General features: G+C 41.9%; 1 protein-coding gene across 5 annotated transcripts in view; it reads left to right on the top strand.

Moving 5' to 3' along the window:
* si:ch211-283g2.1 (sodium- and chloride-dependent GABA transporter ine) overlaps positions 1-22,342 on the top strand; it is an 83,028-nt gene that overhangs the window by 53,343 nt on the left and 7,343 nt on the right. For 3 of the 5 annotated variants that reach the window (XM_052035312.1, XM_052035309.1, XM_052035313.1), the window contains exons 5-13: positions 529-636; positions 4,370-4,504; positions 8,833-8,936; positions 10,826-10,950; positions 12,665-12,777; positions 14,755-14,895; positions 17,523-17,622; positions 20,223-20,323; positions 21,340-21,507. In XM_052035312.1, coding sequence (XP_051891272.1) covers positions 529-636; positions 4,370-4,504; positions 8,833-8,936; positions 10,826-10,950; positions 12,665-12,777; positions 14,755-14,895; positions 17,523-17,622; positions 20,223-20,323; positions 21,340-21,507 — 1,095 coding nt within the window. The remainder of the gene's footprint in view (positions 1-528; positions 637-4,369; positions 4,505-8,832; positions 8,937-10,825; positions 10,951-12,664; positions 12,778-14,754; positions 14,896-17,522; positions 17,623-20,222; positions 20,324-21,339; positions 21,508-22,342) is intronic. The other 2 variants (XM_052035310.1, XM_052035311.1) reach the window with 1 other exon arrangement.

Here is a 22,342-nt window from a genome sequence, read left to right on the forward strand (position 1 = left end):
GTCCAAGATTTTTGTCATATGAATTTAATGAGTTCCTAGAATTTAATGACCCATTTCAATAAATTACCCAAAATTTAACGTCAAATTGCAAGAACATTTAAATCAAAATGTCAATGTTTGTGCCCCAATCACTCCCAGCAAAGCTAGACTCAGCACACTTACAGCCTTCTGCTCTCCTAGCCTCCTGCATTTCTAGGTTCAGCACCACTGGGCTTGGAACATGATGGTCAACAGAGTGCATGACCATGGACATCAATGTACCCAAGACTCATCCCCTCTAAGTACGTGAACTAAATAGTATCACAACATAGTAATCAATAGAAGAATACGGGCCAGTTTCTTTTCCGGGCAGGGGCTCTTCATTGTGTTCCTGACTACTGTGCCTGTGCATTGCAATACAGAGGTCAGGTGTGTCAGAACATCTGACTTCCTGCTCTACCATTGGACTCAGCACTGAGACCGGCTGTGAAGTTCAGTCATGCTGAGTTAATGAGCCCCATAAACTTAATGCTTGCCCCTTTATGTCAGCCACAACAGGTACAGGTCCTCCCCAGGTTATGGACACCCTGTACATACGGGCAAGAGTTTGGGAGACCAGCAGGATCGATCTGCGGGACTGCAGGCTTCTTCTGCCAGGTGGGAATAGGCCAGTTCCACATGCCTTCCCCACCCCACCCCACCCCACCCCACCCCACCCCACCCCACCACCCCTGAGCTGCAACAATAGGGGGCTGGGTGGAGCTGAGCAGAGCTGGGAGTGCCGGGCGGACTCACTCACTGAGTCCAGCTGGTGACCGATCTTCTGTTTATTCCCAACTTATCAACAGTTTGGGTTATGAACAGTTCTCAGGAACAGAACCCTGTCCTAAATTGGGGACTGCCTGTATATGTAATGCTGCCCCATTTATTTGCATGGAGTCATCGAACCTGCATTGAAAAAATAAGTACAGGTAGGCAAGGCATTTTTATTTTACTTACTAGTAATAATTTTAATTCATTTATATCATGCAGATGTATTTTAATTTAATTTATTATTTTTAATTATTTAAATCTATTCCATCTGTTTTAATGACATTTAAAAACAATGAACTGTCAAAAAGCTACATGCAGTCTGCAGGCAGGGCCTTTGGATTCCTTGCCTGGGGCCTGGACACCAATGGCAGACCACCACTCCACATGAAGGCCACAGTAGTGAAACCTAGAACCTGATGTGACCCACAAAAGGAAAGTGTGATCATAGGAATGCTGTGGGGTGGAGGAAGGGAGGGGGTTGAGTGCAAGGTATGGGTTGATTCACCACTGATTTTTTTTTCCTGTTTAGCCCAGTGGTGTTTATATTATCATAGAATCAGAGAATGGTATCCTGCAAAGGAGGGCTTTGGACTGTCAAGTTTGCAACAGATCATTTGAAGAACAAACCACTTGTCTCATTCCCCCAGATTCCACCCCACACCCGACAATCATCCCTGCAATTTTTTCACTCAGAAATTATTCAATTCCACTCAACAGCAACCAGTGAATCCATATTCACCACCTCTTCAGGGAGAATGCTATAAGTCATTACAGCTCACTTTCTTGGTGCAGCCTTAATTCCAAGCCCTTCAACCACTGGAAATGGCCTTTCTTTATTGACGCATCCATACCTTTCATTGATCTTTACGGCCACTAAAATGTATGAGCTAAGGCAGAATGTGAAGGAATGATAAGACATTTTAAAAAAAGTAGGGTGGGGGGGAAGAAATTAATAAAGATAAACTCATTGTGAATTCAATTGTTTTAATCAGTTACAATTCTGAATAATTCATGGAATATTTATTCTTCAATATGCTTAAAAGTAAGCATTCTCAAACTGTTAAATATTAAAGATCTTCTGGTACATTACTTAACACACTACTGGGTAACATTATTACAAGACTCAATTCTATTTTATTAATATTGGTACCAGATATTTTAATCAGAAACATATTTAGGATTGTCTGGCATTTGTTGCAGTGGTATCATATTATTGTTTTTGCTTTATGCTTAGTGAAATGGTGCTTTTGTTATTGTAACTATTCTATTAGTGGTTTAATGATGGTCTGGGACTATTTCATTACTTCGCTAATGAACATTAAACTGAATAGTAATTCCATCATTTAAAACGGATAGCTGTGGAATAGTGGAGGCAGAAAATGAGATTTGTGTTAATTAACACATGGCTTCCATTTTACAATCATTTAATCCATAAATGGTGTGTGATGAAGCTCATGTCTATACAAAATATTCAAACTCTACATTTTTGGAAAATAAATCTGGCACAATCGACTGTTGTAGTGCTATGTAAACAAATGAAGCTCCACGGGAACAGAAGCAGCCCCATCAAACCTTCTCTGCTTTATTAAATATGGTCATTATTCCTCCCAATGTCCTACCCTTTCCCCATTGTATTATCTTTCTCTTCGGCTAAGTATCTATCTTCTATTTAAATACCTATCGAATTTGCACCTGGGAAGTACATTTTACCTTCTCATCTTCAGTGTGTGAGGAGATTTTTCCCAGATTTTCTTTTAACTTTGAAACTGGAATTATTTATGCTTATGTCCACTGGATTCCTGTCTACATGTACCCTGTGAATTCCCATCATTATATTAAACACCTCAATCAAATTGCGATTTAGTCACCTGATTTCTAGCAACAGCCAATTTTACCAAGTTGCTCACTACAGTGAGATCTCTCTATCCCAAGTACCATCTCAATCAATCAGCAGTGTCTATTTCCAAAGCCTTTGTCCTTTCGGAAGTGAAAACTTTGCTTAAAACTCTGAATGATGTCTGAGCAGTGCTCGGTATAATTGCAGTAGGATTTTCTTCTTTCTATGTTCTAATCTTCTTATGATGAAGCACCATGCTGTAAGTTAACCTTTAAAGAAAAACGTCCCTGTACCTAAGATCCTTTGGTTCATCTACCTCATCTCCGCTGATGTATTACTGTTCCAACTATCCCTGACAGCCATTCCCATTTCACAATTTGATGCGAAGAATTGTATCTCTCTCTATTCTGCAAATATAAGCTCTCTGAATTTTATAATTTATCACATGAGCTTACCACATTTACCAGATTTTTAAGCAAAATTAGATCGGATGGTATTGGAAGTGTTAAACAGGATGCCGGAGGAATTCAGTGGGTCAGGCAGCATTGGGGGAGGGAAGTGGACAGTCGATGTATTGGGTTGAGATCCTCTGGATGGAGTCAGGTGAAGAATCTTGACCCAAAACATCAACTGTCCATTTCCATCCACAGATGCTGCCTGACCCAATGAGTTCCTCCAGCATCTTGTTTGTTGCTCCAGATTCTACCGTCTGCGGTCTCCTGTATCATGGCTGTATGGATTGAGACAGAAAACAGAGGGTAGGAATGAATGAGCCAACATTGGGTTGGGTGACTATGACCAGAGGGCTGGAGCTCCAGCTCATCATGGCCTACATCAATTGGGCATTGTGTGTTACATATCCAAGTTTGCTGATGATGCAAAGCTAAATGGCAGTGTGGGCTGTGAGGAGGATGCAGAGAGGTTATAAGATACATAGGCAGGCTAAATAAATGGGTAAGGACACAGCAGATGGAATATAATGTGGACAAAAATAAGGCCATCCAATTTGATAGAAGAGATAGAAAGATGAAGGAATATTCAGGAAAGTGGTGCTGAGTTAAAAAGATTAACCACGACCTTATTGAATGACAGAGCAGTCACACAAGCCTTACGTCCTCATCCTGCTTCTGTTAGTCCCAAATTCACATTATCCATGTATCGAGAGAAAAGCTGGCACCCTAGTGTTGCATCCTGAGGGACACCATCTGTCATGGGCTGCCAATCCAAACTTGTCAGTTTTAACCTAGTGCCTACTCCCCACTTCCATGGTGACTTTACATACAGCTCAGAAGATCCCATCCTATTCACGTGCTATACTTTGACCAGAGGTGCAGCAAGTCTATTCTGAAAACTCATTTCCAGTTACACAAAAAAATTATTCCTCATGGCATCTACTTACAATTCTCCCTTTTCAAATCTCTTTTCTCCCTCCCTGAAGGCACTTGGTCTTCCTGAGATATAATTCCACTGGCTCGAGTTAGTTCCCATTCTTTTATGTGCCATCAAGTGTTTTCACTGCAGGGATTTCATTGTTTGAATTGTTTCCCATCCAAAGATAAATTGTAGCAAAAATGGGTGCAAGAGATATGGTAATTTGTAGATGATTATAACACCCAACTAGCTGGAGGAGAATGAGGTAGACAAGTAGAAGGACTGTAAGAATAATGGTTGAATATATCCGAAAGCCTATCTACAGACTTTAATACTTGTTCATCTCGTCTTCACATCCTCTGTAACCAGGTTGTGTACTTCACTGCACTCTTCCCTTATGTGGTACTGTTGGCCATGCTGATTAACAATACACAACTTCCAGGGGCCCTGGATGGAATCAATTACTTTGTTAACCCAAGGTGGGAGAAACTTAAGGAGGTCCAGGTAAGCATTCATGGATTTCTGAATGGATGTTAAAGTTGGACTTTGGAATGTCTGATCTTGGTTTATGTTTCAATACTTCAACAAAGAAGTACATTGGTTGGGACATCCCAAAAATATTTCTTCCAAAACTAACCTTGTTCTTCTGCTTTTAAAAATAGCATGTTTAATTCCAAAAGGAATGATAACTATAAAACTGAGTTGCCCACTCAGACTGTATCAGTTTTCTTCCTCCTTTGCTTCTATGCAAAGTATTTACCACCCACTAAACTCAACAAACAATTAAAGAATTTCTAAATCAAGCTACAAAAAAGCCTACTTCAGCATCATGTAAAACTGCAAATTTCCTCACGGAAAGGCATTGGCCACCAGAGACAAAATCCTGGAGTCTTGAAATAGCATGGATAGAATTTCTTCTTATAAATTCTACAGCAGTTCAAGAAGGCAGCTCATTGCTACCCTCTCAAGGGGAACTAAGGATGGCCTTCAAATGCTCACCTCGCTGGTGTCATTCACATCCAATCAGAGAAGGAAACGTACTCCCAAATCAGCCAGTTTAGGGACCGTTGGTGGACACTAGACATTGGGATGAAAATCAAAAAAACTGCGGATGCTGGAAATCTGAAATAAAAACAAAAAATGCTGGAAACACTCAGCAGGTCAGGAAGCATCTGTGGAAAGAGAAACAAAATTCTGATGTAGGGGCTTCAACCTGAAACGTTAACTCTGTTTCACTTTCCACAAATACTGCCTGACTTACTGAGTGTTTCCAGCATTTTCTGTTTTTGTTGTAAGACATCATGTCGTTAACTTTCAATGGGGCACACTGGTGTTAAACCAGAGGAATCTACATAAAGCACTAACATTAGGAGGCTCCCTGTCAAGCTGAGACTCCCTTACATTGTGGTACTTGATTGCAGGGTAATCTGGAGCCAAAAAGGAAGAATTGCCTTTCCTTGTAACAGATAGTCCCAGCCCCAACCTCACCGTAGGTCTGATTAATGACCTAGGCAGCCTGATGCCCTGCCCAGTGTTTGCATCAGATTTGTCTGTGATAATAGGTTGGACTTTTTATGAACTTTCATTGCTGTATAATTTCTGAAAGCTGCTTCAGCCTCAGCCTCTGGCCCAATGAGAAAGAAGATCAAAGTCAGAGTTTATTGTCTTATGCACAAGTACATGTATGCACAGGTGCAAATAAAACTTATTTACAGCAGCAACACAGGCATGTAGCATCAGCAGCACAACATTCATGAGAAAAACATAAATTAAACATAAATTATACAGTTTTTACAAAAAAAACACAATTAGAACAAAACAAAATCCACTGTAGAGCAAAGTGGTCATAGTGTATAATGGTATTCCGAGGTAGTGATTAGGGTTGTGCAGGTTAGTTCAAGAACCCAAATGGTTGAAGGGAAGGAGCTGTTTTTGAACCTAGTGGTGTGAAACTTCAGGCTTCTGTACCTCCTGCCCAATGGTAGCTGCGAGAAAATAGCATGGCCCGGATGATGGGGATCTTTGATGCTAGATGTTGCCTTCTTGAGGCAGCACCTCATGTAAATACTACCAATGGTGGGGAGGGATGTGCCCGTGGTGTATTGGGCTGAATCCACTACCTTCTGCAGCTTCTTATGTTCCTGTGCATTCAAATTGCTGTCCAGACCATGGTGCAACCAGTCAGGATACTTTCAACATGTTGGTTCCCTTAGCAAACTGAGCTGAAAACAAGATAACTTTGGTCTGGTAGATCCTAATGTTCTGGTGCATTATTTAATGAACCAATATAGTAGAAAGTCTATGGCAAGAGAAATAAAATCAAGACCAAATCTTAAATGAATCCCAAATTTTAAAGCAATAAACTCTCAATCCCCAGGGATCAAGGTCCCATTATACAGGGATGAAAGGAATCATGTTGAATGGAATCATGTTTGCACTGATGTTTTCATATTTCAGTATCCTTATATCAAATGCCTTCAGGATAGCTTCATAAGTAACATCTATACTGCATTGGATAAAGAATGATTGCACTTTACATTTTGGACATTTAAATACATACTGAATCCACCAAAAATCACCAGATTTCATTAGGTTTTTTCACAATCTGGCAATATCATTTATTTCAATAAACACCACACAGGTTATCAATAAAAATTAATTTTTTTCAAGGGAGTAAAACCTAATCTATTGCTTAGACATGTAGAATTCAAACTGTATAGTGTTCAATTTTGAGACTCCTTTTTACTTGGAAATGGAATGAAGTTGCATTTTTGCAGATTAATCATAGATCAATTTTTGATCATTAATAATAGGGACCTGAGTTTCCTTATGCTGAGAGTAGAATGAGAATTTTAGACCCAAATACATTCTTCGCTGTGCAAATATTTGCTCCGATTTTTAATTTATTTAGTATTAAATTGCAATAAATCAGGTTAGTTACCAGTGATTGATGTGGCACAGGGGTGTGCTCACATTACACATCACATTAATGTATGTGCTCCATTATAAAGTGTCTTACAAGACATCCCATTTACATCCTCGTAGTCTGTCAGCATTGTATCATTACCTGAACTGGCACTACAGCTGGGATGGGCAAAACTCACCCACTTGGACATTAGTCTACAATCGCTGAGGATTCATGATGGGTAGATCATCCTCGATGGACTTGACTGAACTGTTTGAAGAGGTGACTGAAGTAAGGAACAACATTTAAGAGGCACTTAGACAGGCACAGAAAGAGGCAGGGAAAGGAGGAATATAGACCATGTGTAGGCAGATGTGCAGTTTAAATTGGCATCATGGTCGATACAGATATTGTGGGTCAAAGGGCCTGTTCCTGTGCTGTACTGTTCTATGTCCAATGAACTCCTGATTCTTCAACCACTCACTTACACTAGGGGCAATTTATAGTAGCATTTAACCTACCTGCACATCCTTAGGATATGAGAGGAAACCAGAACCCCTGGGAAAATCCCACCAGGTCACATGGGCAACTTGCATACTCGATACGCACAGCATCTGAGGTCAGGATCAAACCAGGGTTGCTAGAACTGTGTGGCAGCAGCACGCTATGCTGTGCCATACTGTGTTGTTTTAGCCACTTCATGGATGGGACTTGCTGTGCACTGCCCAGATGATGACATGAATCAAGACCTTGTCACAGAATAAGGCCTCACCACCGTGAATTAGAAAAACACTCACCAGTGAACTGCAATTTCTAAGTCAACAGTTGATATGTTTGCCAGCTTTGAGTTTAGGTGGCCGAGTTCTGGCCCAAAATTTCTTTTTAAACTAATCTTATAGCTCACCTGGTTGAGAATGTACACAACAGACACCTGTTTGCTCTCAGTCTGATGCTCAGAGTTTTGTTCTTCAGATTTTTTATACTTTTCCCTGACATTCAAAGTTGTTTAACTGTGCTGTTAGTAATTTAGCTGTGTTTAAACAACAGGATTTAGAATGCACACAGTGTCAAAAGCAGCTCTCATTAAAAAAATCAGCATGAGCAATTTCTATCCCACTGTGTTCAAGTTAGTGATTGTGTACTTATGCTCCTGGTATGGAAAATTATATAACCGCTACTTCCAATATCTCTAGCATACAAAATTTAAACATTTTTACACACTTTTTTACTGTGCAATTTATCTTTTTGGTGACTTATTATTCCTTTACTGAGTCAAAGAAAGAGTTCTCCTTTATATGTTTAATGCCATTTGTGCTGGTGTTTAAGATCAGAGGGTAAAAGATCTCTTACAAGACTCCAGTACTTACATGGGTATTGAGTGATTGAGTTAGGGTGCCCTTTGAGGTTGATCTGCAGGTCTAACTAAGCATTAACATGAAGAGTTCAAGCTTAGTGTTGGACCGTAGCCACTATCAATAGAACAGATGAAGGGTCTTGGATTTGACTTGGATCTAAACATTCACTCTATTTCTCTTTCCACAGATGCTGCCCAACCTTCTGAGCACTTTTTGTTGTTATCTCAGATTTCCAGCATTTTTTGATTTTCATTCTTTTGATTTTCAGTGGAACTGACCCAAATCTGGACCTTCAGGGCTGGAAGGGAGTAATCTGAGGAGGGGAGAAGGAGAGGTGGGAGAGAAGATGAGGAAGGGATCATCTTTCCATAAAACCATGCAATCATTTTGCAATTGCAGTTGGTTCAATGTAGCTACAATAACTTATAATGGTTACGTGGCAATAGTCAGAGAGAAAAGCTTCCCATTATTACCTCACTCGTAACAGTGTGATAACATTGCCCAATACACTCTGCACTGCAGCTGATGCTGTTTGCTCTGGTTCCTAGTCTAAATCTTTGTTTTCTTCTCAGGTCTGGGTTTATGCTGCAGTTCAAGTCTTCAATTCCCTGGGTATTGGTTTTGGCTCATTAATCGCCATGGCGAGTTACAACAAGTCCAACAACAAAATCCTTAAGTATTTTCTTCTTTTCTTGCCCTGCCTTTATAAATTGTAGCAGACTTCACCAACTGCAATCAACATAACTCAACCAGGAAGTCCTGTGCTGAAATAAAACATAAGAAGCTGGAAATATTCAGGTAGCTTCTGTGGAGATGAAGAAAGAGAAAGGTAACATATGAGGTCAAAGACTTTTCATCAGGTCAGCAACCAGAAACTTCAACAGCTTCTCTCTCCACAGATGCTACCTGAAATACTATTTCTTGCATTTTTATTCTAAGTCAAATTTCCATCATCTGCAGTATTTTGGTACTAAATCCCGTACTGTGGCCCCTTTTTTATTTTTCTTTCAAATAGGTTTTTGTGGACTAATAAATCTAGCGGTGGGTGAAGGGGAAGAGGGGTGATTTCCTTTAGGATTCTCCCACCTCTTGGCTGCAGTGAGGCCCTAAGTTTTCAGTAAAATGAAAAATACAAAAAGTAAGCAATCTGTTCTACCAGATTACCAGCCAATGCATGTGGATGAAAACCTACCCCACTGTGCTCCTGAACTCCCAGAAAACCATTCATGTTTCACACAAAGATCTATTGCATAACCATTCAGGGTAAAAATTAGAAACTGGCCAAGAGTAGGACGAAGGGGCAGTAACAATAGATTAATCATTAGAACATAAGAAATAGGAACAGTAGCCAGCCAAATGGCTCCTCAAGCCTGTGCCATTATTTAAAAAGATTATGTTTGATCTTCACTTTCCCGCCCCTCACTACAAATCAAACTGCCCTAAAATCTATTGTTCTCACTCTTCTATTACTCAATAACTGGCCGTCAACAGCTCTCTGGAATAGGGAATTCTAATCTTTCACAACTCTCCAAGAAAAGTAATTCCCCCTGATCTCAGTCCGGCGACTACGGCCTCTAGTTTTAGATTGTCATGGTAACCTCTCAGCAACCACATTGTCAATCACTTCATGATATTTCATACATCTCAATACCCCTTGTGGTGTATTTAAAAGGTGACTGTGGTTGTAAGTACAGAGCCATGTGATCAATTATTCTCTGAGTTGTAGCAATTGTTTATGGAGGCTTGTTAAACCAGTGTGGAGAGATCCTTGGAAAAGTCATGCTTTGCTGAACTCCTGGTTTGAGTCTGTCAGTTCTTGCCAATAAATGTTACACAAAGAACCCAAACATTATACCACTTGTCCGTCTAAACCCCAGAGAATATAGACCCATTCACTCTATTTCTCCTCTTGGAATAAACCACATCCTAGGAATCAATCTGGTGAACCATGTCGTGCTAGAGTTAAGATGGCCAAAACTGTACACTGTATTTGAGGTGGGACTCACCAAAACAGCAATGCAGCAATGTTGCAGTGAACATTCTTTGAGCAATGGACATTCTCTACTCAATAGACATAGCCTGATCAATGGTCGCTCCTCAAGCAATTGGCATTCGCTAGCAATGAACATTCTCTGAGGAAGACATTTTCTGAGGAATAGACATCCTCTGAGCAAAGGACACTTATTGAGCAATTGGTATTCCCGGAGCAATGGTTGTTCTTTGATCAATGGATGTGTGAGAAATGGTCGTTCCCTGAGCCACTGACATTCTCAGAGCAATAGACACTTTCTACTCAGTAGACATACCCTGAGCAACGGATGTTTCTCAAGCAAATGACATTCTCTGAGGGATGGATTTTCTCTGAGCAATGGAAGTTCTCCAGACAATTGATATACCCAGATGGTAAATGTTCCCTGGACATAGTTCCCCAGAATTAGAATTTAATCCCAGAGTTAATTATAATGAGTTAGAAACACTTCTATTTATAAATCTCAAATGTTTGATTAATATATTGCTCATGGCTATAGATCGACATTTGGTAATTGTGTTTCAATTTCCTTGCAGAGATACATTAGCCATCTCATTGACAAATACAGGCACAAGTATACTTTCTGGATTTGTCATCTTCTCTGCTTTTGGATACATGTCCCAACTGATTAATGTTCCTATCCATGAAATTGCTGTGGATGGTGAGTGAGTGCAGAAATGCAATAAGAGGTTGACTTAAGTTAGTGAGATTTGAATTAGGCGGACATGTTTTAACCAGAGGGCAGAGGACCAGTTAATTGTACATAAATGTGTTTCTATTGCCAATAATTTCAACTCTAGCAGTAATAAACATGGAGCAGAGTGCATAGATATAGTTCAGGCAGTTAATCTTGCAGAGTAATGGGGGAAAAGTACTGGGCAAAATTTCTCAACACATTCAGCGAACCAAGAAGGATGTAGTTTGAATGCTACTCTTTATTGATGTGAACTCAACCAAGACAATGAGGCATATAATCTCTGCACCACTGGGTGAGAGAGAGGAGAAACTGAGCCAGAGTTCCTGCTACTGCTCCCTGTCCAGCAAGGACTTTAGATATGTGGTTGTTGGACGAAAGATGTATGGCCTTTGATATCCTAACCTCAGTAGCTGAGTAGTTTACCAATGTTTATGTCATGAGAGTTTGGCCTCTTTTAGTGCACTAGTCATAGTGCCTGTAGCACTATTGCCCACTCTGACCTCACAAAAAAAATTCCAGGAACTGGAATAAAAATCCATTAACTACAGCACAGTGGAATTCTGCACGCCAGTTCATGAGCTAAAACAGGGCGTGTAATGGTTCCTGTTGGGAGCCAGATGCAGAGTTCACAAGTGGGGCACAGACAATGCAGGAGAGCTCACTCCACAGCAGCCACTGTACAGCTGCAGGAAAGGTTAGCATGGAGGAGAAGAAAACATGGAGAGAGAGGTGGGGAGAGGTGATGCAGCATGCCGCAGTCTGAACACACATGATGAACTGGCCCGATCAACCCCTGTACTGTGGGTGACCCCACGTACGATGGGCTGGTAGCTGATCAAGGGACCAATGATCACACTGTCAACCTCACACTTGATTCGAAAGCTGGCTGCAGTCAATGAGGACACCTCCATAATACTGATCACAGGATAATGTGGCTGGGAGGTGGAGCATTGATGTGATGGTGCAGACCCTTTAATCACTGCCTCGTTCCCAAACCCTGCACCAGGTGCTCCTGGGTGCTTTGTGAGTGAAAAATCAAAGGTCGTCTCTTTCCCCCCAAAGCTCCAGCGTCTGCCAACAGTGGAGGAGAGATGCGCTGCACAAACTGTGACACATTAGTTGTGCAGCTGGTGCTGGGCCTCGATGAATTGAATGCGAAGATGTCTGGTACAAAGAGACCCAAAAGTGGTGCCAATGCAATACAACGTGCAGGAAAACAATTTTATGGGGCATATGCACATAAAAAACATGCACAAATGGGCCTGATTTCTCGGCTTCAGTACCTTCTTCATATAATGATAAATGGCCCACCCTAGGAACTGTTCCAAGGAGCTGTCTCTGAGGTGTGGCAGACAGCAGGCCACTGGCTTCGACTGGTGCTCATGTACCAAATGGAGCCTATGACCTACCTACTTCAAACTGAGTTCAAATGCACAGACCCAAGTATGTTACAGGGTCAAGACTAAAGAGCTTCCCAGTTGTTAGCAAAGGTATCTGTAGAGGTGAGCCCAGCAAGAAATCGATGCCTTCAGTGGAAAGGGAGGGGAAAAAATTGATTGTAAAAATATCGCAATAAGGAACTCCACCTGTCTAGAACACCAATTTTCTTCTTGTTGAACATTTTATGATTTATTAACACTGTAGTTGGTAAGTTTTAAAATGTTTCTCTTTCCTTCAGGCCCAGGATTAGTGTTTGTGATTTACCCTGAAGCCTTTGTTACAACGCCCGTTTCTCCATTGTGGGCGGTGCTATTTTTTATTATGCTGCTGTTTCTGGGACTTGACAGTCAGGTAAGAGTCACTGTTAAACTCCAGCATCTTCACTCAGTCATGGTTGGACAGCGATGACTGCAGAAAGGGAGTACCTCCTGCATCCAGTTTAAATTACATAAAAGCGGGAGCTAACTGTTAAAAATAAGATGCATCGTCAATTATGTTCTAAATCAGTCAAAGGCTCTTTAGAAGATGGAGACCAAAGAGACTGCAGATGCTGGAATCTGGAGCAAAAGAAATACTGGAGGAACTCAGTGGGTCAGGCAGCATCTGCAGAGGAAAATGGACGTTGATGTTTCATGTTGAGACCCTTCATCTGTTCACTTCCCTCTACAGATGCTGCCTGAGCCACTGAGTTCCTCCAGTTGTTTCTTCACCTCTGCAGAAAACCTGTTCACCATCAACCCTCAAATAAAACCTTCACCTATAATTTATTAGAGTTAGAAAGACATTGAGTAACTGGACCAGCAGCTGGAGGCCTTGACTATTGATCTAGAAATACAGTAGGTGTTTGAATCCACAGTGGGAATTTAATTTTAAATAATTGAATAAATATGGGATAAAAAGCAAGTATTGGTAACAGTGACCATGAAACAATTGGATTGTTCTAAAAATCTGTCTTGTTCAGGGGGGACATTGGTCATCGTATCCAGTCTTGACAATGTGTTACCCCAGACCTACCAATGTGATAGAGTCTTAACCACCTCCTCAGTTCAGGGGTGATTATGGATGGACACTAAATGCCAGCCTTGTCACTGACATGCTCATTCTGTGAATGAATTGTTCAGAAGTACAATTGTGTTCTCAGGGCTTGGCTCCTGACAGTGGGTCACAGGGCGCAGGTTGGCAGAGTCAGGCAAGGGTCACAAGCTTGGTGGGTGGTGGGTGAGGAGTGAGGACAAGCAAAATAAATGGAGCCAACCTCAGTCAGGTTCTTAACATTGGGCTGATACTCACTTTAAATCAGACTACTGAAGAGAGAGAAGACCTTCTAACACCTGATTGAAGTGAAGGGGCAAAGCAAGAGACACATTGCTGAGCAACCTGGGGGAATGCCTCTCGACAACACTTTAAGTGGACAGTACTGCAGGAGTGAATTCCATCCAATGTGAACTCCATGTCCTTGGTGTAAGTGTGATTATGACCAGGAGACAAGAAAAGAATCCCGTTCCACACAATGCACTGAGAAAGCTGGTGCTATGTGATCAGATTACTGGGCATTTGTGTCCTCACATTGTACTAGCAGCAAATTTGGATACATTAGCTGTTGTATTTGTCTAAGGTTTAACCTGCTGCTCAGTGGGCAGATTTCCTGGCCTGGGAGATGGAACTCCATGGGGAGTTCAAGCAGCAGGGCAGAAGGTGCTACCAAAGGCTAAAACGCTCCTAAAGTGCTTCCTTAAAGAAATTCGCTTCCTAATCCGAGTCATTAATAGAGATCATAAGCAGATGTGATCACAGCCCTACTCCCTGTGGCACTCCAGTAGTAACAGCCTGCCTACCTAATGATGGCCCCCTGCCCTTTAACCAAACCTTCATCAGTGTTAGTACGTCACTGCCCAACTCCATGAATCCTCATTTTATATCAAAAAGCATCTGTAGACATTATGTCAGTGACTGAGCTAAAATGTTAACTCTGGTCTGCCGACTATTTCCATCATTTTCTGCTTTATTTCAGAAGTCCAACATCGATATTTTTTGCTTTTGTACTGGGGGACATTATGAGTCAAATCTCACTATGGTAAACGGGAACTTAGTTGCAAAAACAAAGGTCCATGAATTTTCCTTCAATTTTATGCAAGTCCAGGACCATAGCCACAGACATGACCTGGTAAACTGCTCAAATAGGAATGAGGAATAAATGCTGACCTTGTTAGCAATACAAATGAATAAAAGTAATGGGATTTTAAAACATATATACCTTCCTCAAGAAGCCAAAAACATATTTAAAATATATTCATGAAGTTATATGTTTCTTCTGTTCATATTCTGCAGTTTGCCATGGTTGAGGTGATGGTGACAAGTCTAATGGACTCTCAGAGCAAACACCTGTTAAAATACCTGAGGAGGAAAGAGTTTGTGGTTCTGGCTGTCTGTATGGTGGCCTTCCTCTTAGGAATTCCAAACGTGACCCAGGTAAATCATCTCCCATCAACCACCAGGAATAAATTTTAATCTCCGCAATGTTGGATGAGCTTACTTGGATCAAACCACCAGGGAAATGTAGTCTCTTTCATCCATATTGTCTTAGCATTTATCACTTTGAAACGTGTAGGTAGTTTCTCCTATAACAATACTTTTTCTGAGTTCACTCTGAAGCCATTCTCTGGGGGATATCAGGCTCACATAGTAGCACAACTCAGAACTCTTTTAAACAGTTTATTAAAACCTGACCAAACATCACAAATAAAATAATGTAAATAAAAGCACTACAAATAATATCACGTGATGTTACATGAAATTATCGAAGGTATGATATAAAATGTCGCAAACATGCACTCTAATAGGTCCTCTGTGTGCTGTATCTTACACACTTAATCAGTGGTGAGCGGGGTGCCACAGGGGTCGGTGTGGCATTGATGATTTGGAGAAGGGGACCGAGTGTAGTGCATATAAGTTAACCGATGACACTAAACTGAGTGGAAAAGCAAATTGTGCAGAGGATGTGGAGAGTCTGCAGAGATATATAGATAGGTTAAGTGAGTGGGCAAGGGTCTGACAGATGGAGTACAATGTTGGTAAATGCAAGGTCATCCACTTTGGAAGGAAAAATAGAAGATCAGGTTATTATTTAAATGGTGAAAGATTGCGGTGTGCTGTTGTGCAGCAGATCTTGGGAGTGCTGGTGCACGAATCACAAAAGGTTGGCTTGCAGGTGCAACAGGTTATCAAGAAGGCAAATGGAATGTTGGCCTTCACTGCTGGAGGGATTGAATTTAAGAGCAGGGAGGTTACGCTGCAACTGTACAGGGTACTAGTGAGGCCGCACCCGGAGTACTGCGTGCAGTTCTGGTCTCCTTACTTGAGGAAAGATTTACTGGCTTTGGAGGCGGTGCAGAGGAGGTTCACCAGGTTGATTCCGGATATGAGGGAGTTAGCCTATGAGGAGAGCTTGAGTCGTCTGGGATTATACTCGCAGGAATTTAGAAGAATGAGAGGGGGGTCTTACAGAAACACAAAATTATGAAAGAGATAGATAAGATAGAGGCAGGAAAGATGCTTCCACTGGTAGGTGAGACTAGAACTAGACATAGCCTCAAGATTCAGGGGAATAGATTTAGGACGGAGATGAGGAGAAACTGCTTTTCCAGAGTAGTGAATCTGTGGAATTATCTGCTCAAGGAAGCAGTAGAGGCTACCTCATTAAATATATTTAAGACATAGTTAGATAGATTTTTGCATAGTAGGGGAATTAAGGGTTATGGAGAAAAGGCAGGTCGGTGGAACTGAGTCCATGGCCAGATCAGCCATGATCTTATTGAATGGCAGAGGAGGCTCAACGGGCTGATACTCCTGAATATTTATTATATTCTTATGTTAAACCCTTAGATGCAGCTGCTTGACTCTCTCTCCCACAGGTGGTCAATCCTGTTTGCAGCTGCCCTGCAAGTTACTCTTTTAACTCTAAGCATTATTATTCTCCAACTCTAGCTGGCTTTAGGTGGAACTCACCATACCAAAAATTGAGGTTATTCTGTGCCTGACTCCTTGCAAAGAGTCCCTTACATGACTTCAACCCTTAACTGCAGCTGCTGCTCTCTCTCCCCAACACCCTTTCCTTATAATCCAAAAAAAATCACTCCTGTGCCAATTTGATTAACACAACCTTCCCTTTCAATGGCACCATGTACAATATGTTTTTCTTTCCTTTCCTGCTCACAGTCTGTTTGAAACATGCCTCTCTGACACTGGGTCCCACAGCACCTCGGGATAGGAATTTCTTTTGGGTCACAATGAGTTATGTATTTTTGCTACAAGCATCTGGCGACAAATGTATTTGATCATTTATTATTTACATAATTGTTTAAGTGGACTTAATCATATAATTGAATAATAATGGACATTTGAGTTGGGAATGTGAGTTTGTTGCAAATGTCAAACTGTTCTAAGAATCAACAGCTTATTTTCTTCAACGGTTTCTTTTTCTGTGATCTTATCTAGAATTTCTACCTCAAGTGCCCCAAGTTGAGTCAGATATCTAAACTTCACTTCTGTTGATTCAAATGTCATTATGATAATACAAGTCCTTCCAGTGTGTTAAAGATACTTTATCTGAATCAATCCACCACAGAAATACAGTCATTTTTATCCATAGTGCCTTGGCATTTGTCATTTTGACTGAAAAAGGGAAAATGTCTGCACTGATGAGGGTGCAATGCCCTTTCAGTGGAGAAGAGCACACTCCAGCTTCTGGTTTGCAAAGGCAGAAAATGCTGCTCCGCAAAAATCTGCTCATTGGTGTATCATCTTATTCAAATATTATATTTTATTTAGGGACCAATATGGATCAATAAAAATGACTATGGGTATACCCCACCTCTCTCTCTTCTCACCAAATGCCTCATCTTACAGAGGGATAAGGGCTTGTTTATTAATAATGCTTGTTTGGGTCTAATAGTCTTTCTCTGCTCCTTAAATATTCTTGTGTTTTTTTCATTTACTATTGGTATCTTCCATCTACTTATTCAGCTGGAGCGGAGCACTTGAAACATTCAGTCTTAAACATGTGCCTTAAACATCAACCTAACATTGTGTCATTTCAGGGTGGGATTTACGTTTTCCAGCTCATGGACCACTACACCGCCCAAGTATCCATTGTTTTCCTGACTTTTTTTGAGGTGCTTGCAGTTTTTTGGTTTTACGGTACGTCCACTGTGTGTCTTATTGTCAACAACTCAATATAGATTCAATCAAATAGATTGCTATCAAATGCATATTATGCAGCAATCCCTCGGCTTAAAGAAGTTGATGTAATCACTGTCATGGTAAAACCTGTCAAGTAGTGGAAACCAATGTAATAATTATCAAATTAAACTGATCGGTATATCAATTAAATTGAGGACTGACCATTTATCCTCCTTTAGTCCAGCTGTGGACAGGCTGAATGAGTGCTTCCCTGGAGTTTATCCCAACACGTCACACTGCATTGGAGCTATTAAGCTGACATACATCGGGAAATGGGGAGCCAGTGAAATGCTCGATCACACTTGGACAAGCAGGACCCCAAGATGGATGTCATGTTAAGTGACTTCTCACAGCAACCATGCTCTGTGTGCTGGAGAAGGTGGGGCGTAGAAACTCATTATCCCAGCTGCCTCTGCTCATGCAAAAATGATGCTTGGATCCAGTGGCAGCGTAGAACCTGCTGCATCCTGCTCATAGTCACATGACAGCCAGAGAAATTAAAGGGAATGATTGAAGGCAGGTGGAGATGAATGGCCGGTGGCTCTGCTGAAAAGCCAAACAAAAGACGAATGTAGCAGTGTAGATCTGCAGACTGTGCTGAGTTGATCAGCAAGGCCGGCAGAGCACTATACGTGGCCTTCTTGGACCTCACTAAAGCTTGTGACCCCATCAACTAGAAGGGATGTTGAAGCATTCTTCTGAAATGTCACTGCCACACAGATTTATCTCAGATGTAAGAGAGATGTAAGTATGATGTCAAGTAAGCCTTGATCCTTACCAACGAGTCCATTACAGAGTCAATCTCAGTGAAGACTGGTGTCAAATCAAGCTGCATCATTGCCCCAATATTGTTTTCCAAACTTGCTCACCACAACCTGAGATTCAAGAAGAGCTAATTTCAGAACCAGTGGGGAACGATTCAACCTGTGACAACTCCATTCCAGAACAAGTGGGGAACGATTCAACCTGTGGCAACTCCATTCCAGAACCAAGATCACCAGAACCTTAGCAGTTTGGTTGCAGGACGCAGACAGAATTTGCACCTGCACATGCTCAGAGGCCGAACTGCAAGCCATTGTCAACTTGTTCACCAAAGCACAGGATCAGAAGGGGATTGTACACAAAGGTTCTCTATCAACCTGCCCCCACTGCACAAAGTCTGAGAATAAAGTTTCATGGCAAGACCCTGGAAAATGTCAACCACTTCTCAAATCTCAGAAGCCACCTCTTGATGAAGGCAGAGACTGAAGATGAAAATCACCACCACCACTTTCTGTTTGAAGACCTCAGATCTGGCACAACGCTCATGATCCACCAGGCAGCAGTGATCCTTGCCCTCCTATATGCTTGAGACCTGGACTACTTGCAGCTGGGACCTCACCACCAAAGCACTGGAAATGCACCACCACCACTATCTCTACAATATTCTCCAAACTCACTGGAAGAAGCTGAACCAGTGTCAGTGACAGACCCACATCCGCAGCTCCGAGACCCTGGGTACACTCAGTCAGTCATGTCGGGCATGTCATGTTGTCCCCATGCCCAAAGCAGGATCCCAAGACAGACACTCTATTCCAAAAGAGATTACCTGGTACTCAGAGGGAAAAGTTCAAGGATGTGCTTACAGCCTCCGAGAGGAAACAGAATATCCCCACTGACTTGGGTATCCGAGACTCATCTCTGCTCAAAGTGAGGAAGGAGCACTCAGGGTGGTATTGACAACCTTGGAGCCTTGCATCGGAAGCACAGAGAAGGCAGGCATCAATGGCAGAGGAGTGCATCACCTGACAAACTACCCACTTATCAGGGAGCTCCTGCTCTCTCTGTGGAAAGTTTGTAGTTCCCACATCAAACATCCCAAAACCGGCAGAACTAGAGTGGATACCGTCTCCTCGATCCTGAGGCCCACCCCAGTAAGGGATCATGAATTTTCACTGGTCACAGATGGTCCTGTCGTGCTTTATACTCAAGAATTTTTGGTGTTTTTTTTTACATTATGGCACACACAATTCTGGTATCCATCCATTTTGAAAGTCTTTTCTTCAAGTAAGTCAAAGATTTTGGTGAGAGAAAGTGCTTCTGTTTTGCAGATGTTAGTTGCAATTTACTAGATTATCTTCACAGAGGCAAGATCTCCTTGGAGAGCTGAAACGTGCAGAAATGGGTACTGTATCATACCAATTCACTTCACATTAGATGAGTGGTTCAGTCCTGCAAATAGCCTCCTGATGGAGGCAGGTGGAGTACTGACACCGGCAACCTCTCATTGATCTGGCTCTGATCTTTCCAGACAAGTGGCAAATTAAGAAAATCTGTCACTGACACTGATCTCTTTTAGCGTCACAAGTGGTTACAATCTCTGCCATACTTGTCAAAATGTCACAGACACTTTCTGCCATGATACAGTTTCATTTAAACCTGACCAATGCTTGAATGCAAAACTATTTTATTTTTAAACAGGTCCTTTTGATTTAAACCCCACTGTTCCAGCATTATGCAAGTTATTTCCCAAAGAAATTGCAGTGTGATTTTACAAAAGACGGTTTCCTGTTTTGAAGGTGTCTCTCGGCTGTCACAGAACATCACAGAGATGCTGGGGAAACCACCGAACATTTACTTCCGTGTGTGTTGGCTTGTGCTGTCTCCTGTACTGATACTCGTATGTTTACATTACCTAGTTCAAGATTTTAAAGCGTAAATCACGTGACCCTGGGGTATTTGCGTCTAGTTTTAACAAATGACTTTTGATGGGCAAAAAATTCAGCATGAATGTGGTGGACCAAAAGTCCCCAGTTCTGTGCTGTACAACTCCAGGACTCTGTAATTTAAAGCAGTCATTGAAAATTTTAAAAGATTTTGACACTAGAAATTGGAAATAAAATCAGTAAAGGTTGGAGGAGTGAAGCATTGGAGAGCTGCTACCACTCAGCTCCAGCAGCTCAGCTCAGATCCTGACCTCACGTGCTGTCTGTGTGGCATTTCCATGTCCCACCAGTAGCCGAATTAGTTTCTCCTGGGTGCACCAGTTTCCTCTAAGGTCACAAAGACATGCAAGTAGGATGATTGGCTGTAAATTACCACTCAGTGGCAAAAGAACCAAAGGGGAGTTGAAGGGCATGGGAGACAAGAATGGGTCACAGAGAAAATAAGTGGGGATTGGGAATGAATAGCCAGCATAGACTTGACAGGCTGAGTGGCCTCCCCTATGTCATAAGGAAATGTGAGGAACACTCAGTGGGTCAGGCTATTTCCAGCACTTGCTGACTTTATAACTTATTAAAGCTTTGGTTTATATTGAATTGTTTGACATCACTCTGCTCGCTCGATGTTGCTCAGTTGAATTGTTTTATGTATATTCACAAGTAGGAGCACCAATGTTCTTCAAAGGCAGCTGCGAGGATTGATGCCTAGTACTTGGCTGGTTCTGCTTTGTGCAAAAGCACTGCTCTGCCTCTTGCCGAAGCTCTGATAACTCCATCAGCCACCCGCAATAGTTTGGTTATGGCAATTTCTTCAGTTACTTCTGCCCTTCACAGTCAAGATCCTCTAACATAAAATATATTAATCGATAATTATTTCCCTCCTCTCCAAAACTGTCAAAATTGTTAGTAGAGCACTGCATGACTTTGGATGTTTTGATTCTTTAATTCTTTGGTCCCCTTTATTCCCTTTTAGATTCTTGCTGTATTTGTTGTCCTTAACTTTGAGCCTGTACGTTACGGCACTTACAACTACCCGAAATGGGCTCAGGGCCTCGGCTGGGTCATCGCCCTCGCTTCGCTCGTTTGGATTCCAGTCGGGGCATTCCACACACTGCTCACGTCGAAAGGCTCGTTCTGCAAGGTGGGTTCCCTTAGTCACAGGCATCAATGCCGAGAGATCTCCATGAAAACAGAGTGCCAGTAAGCCAGCCCATCTGCACTTCCAAACGTAATGCTGGAAACACTCAGCAGGTCAGGCAGCATCTGCAGAAAGAGAAACAGAGTAAAGTTTCACGTTGGAAAACCCCTTGCCCATCCCTGAACATAATAGCACCTTCAGCCTCTGTTAGAGTCCCAAGCTCTGGAATTTTTCCCTAAACCTCTCCACCTTGACCCTTTCCCTCATTCTGTCCCTTTCCTCATTTACTCCTCAAGACCTCGCCATCTGGCTATGCTTCATCTATCCTAACATCCCCTTCAGTGAGTCAGTGTCAAATCTTGTTGAGAATACTCCTGCGAGGCCCTTTGGATATTTTCTTTGCATCAAGGGCGTTTCTTCAGTGCAAATTATGTCTGCTGTTGAAAGGGTCCGATCCACATCAGAGGTCATGCCAAAGGGTGGGCTAGATGGAGCTGATGCAGTAGAACAGGGAGACTTGTGAGTTACCCTGAGTTGGATATTTTCATGCTCGAACTCAGTGTCCTAGACCCAGCCATTTTCGACTGCATCATCAAGGACCTTCCATCACAAGTGGGGACATTTATTGATATTCAATTCCATTCACAACTCCTCAGCAGATGAAGCAGTCCATGCCTGCACATAGCAAGACAAGGACAACATTCAGGCAAGGGCTGATGAATAGCAAGTAACAATTGTGCCAGGGAAGTACCAGGCAATGGCCAGCTCCAACAGGTGAAAGTGTTACCACCTTCGCTGCCCATTAATGACCAAGTCCCACGCCATCAACATCCATTGA

Source organism: Pristis pectinata, chromosome 21, assembly GCF_009764475.1.
Source record: "Pristis pectinata isolate sPriPec2 chromosome 21, sPriPec2.1.pri, whole genome shotgun sequence".
NCBI lineage: Eukaryota > Metazoa > Chordata > Chondrichthyes > Rhinopristiformes > Pristidae > Pristis > Pristis pectinata.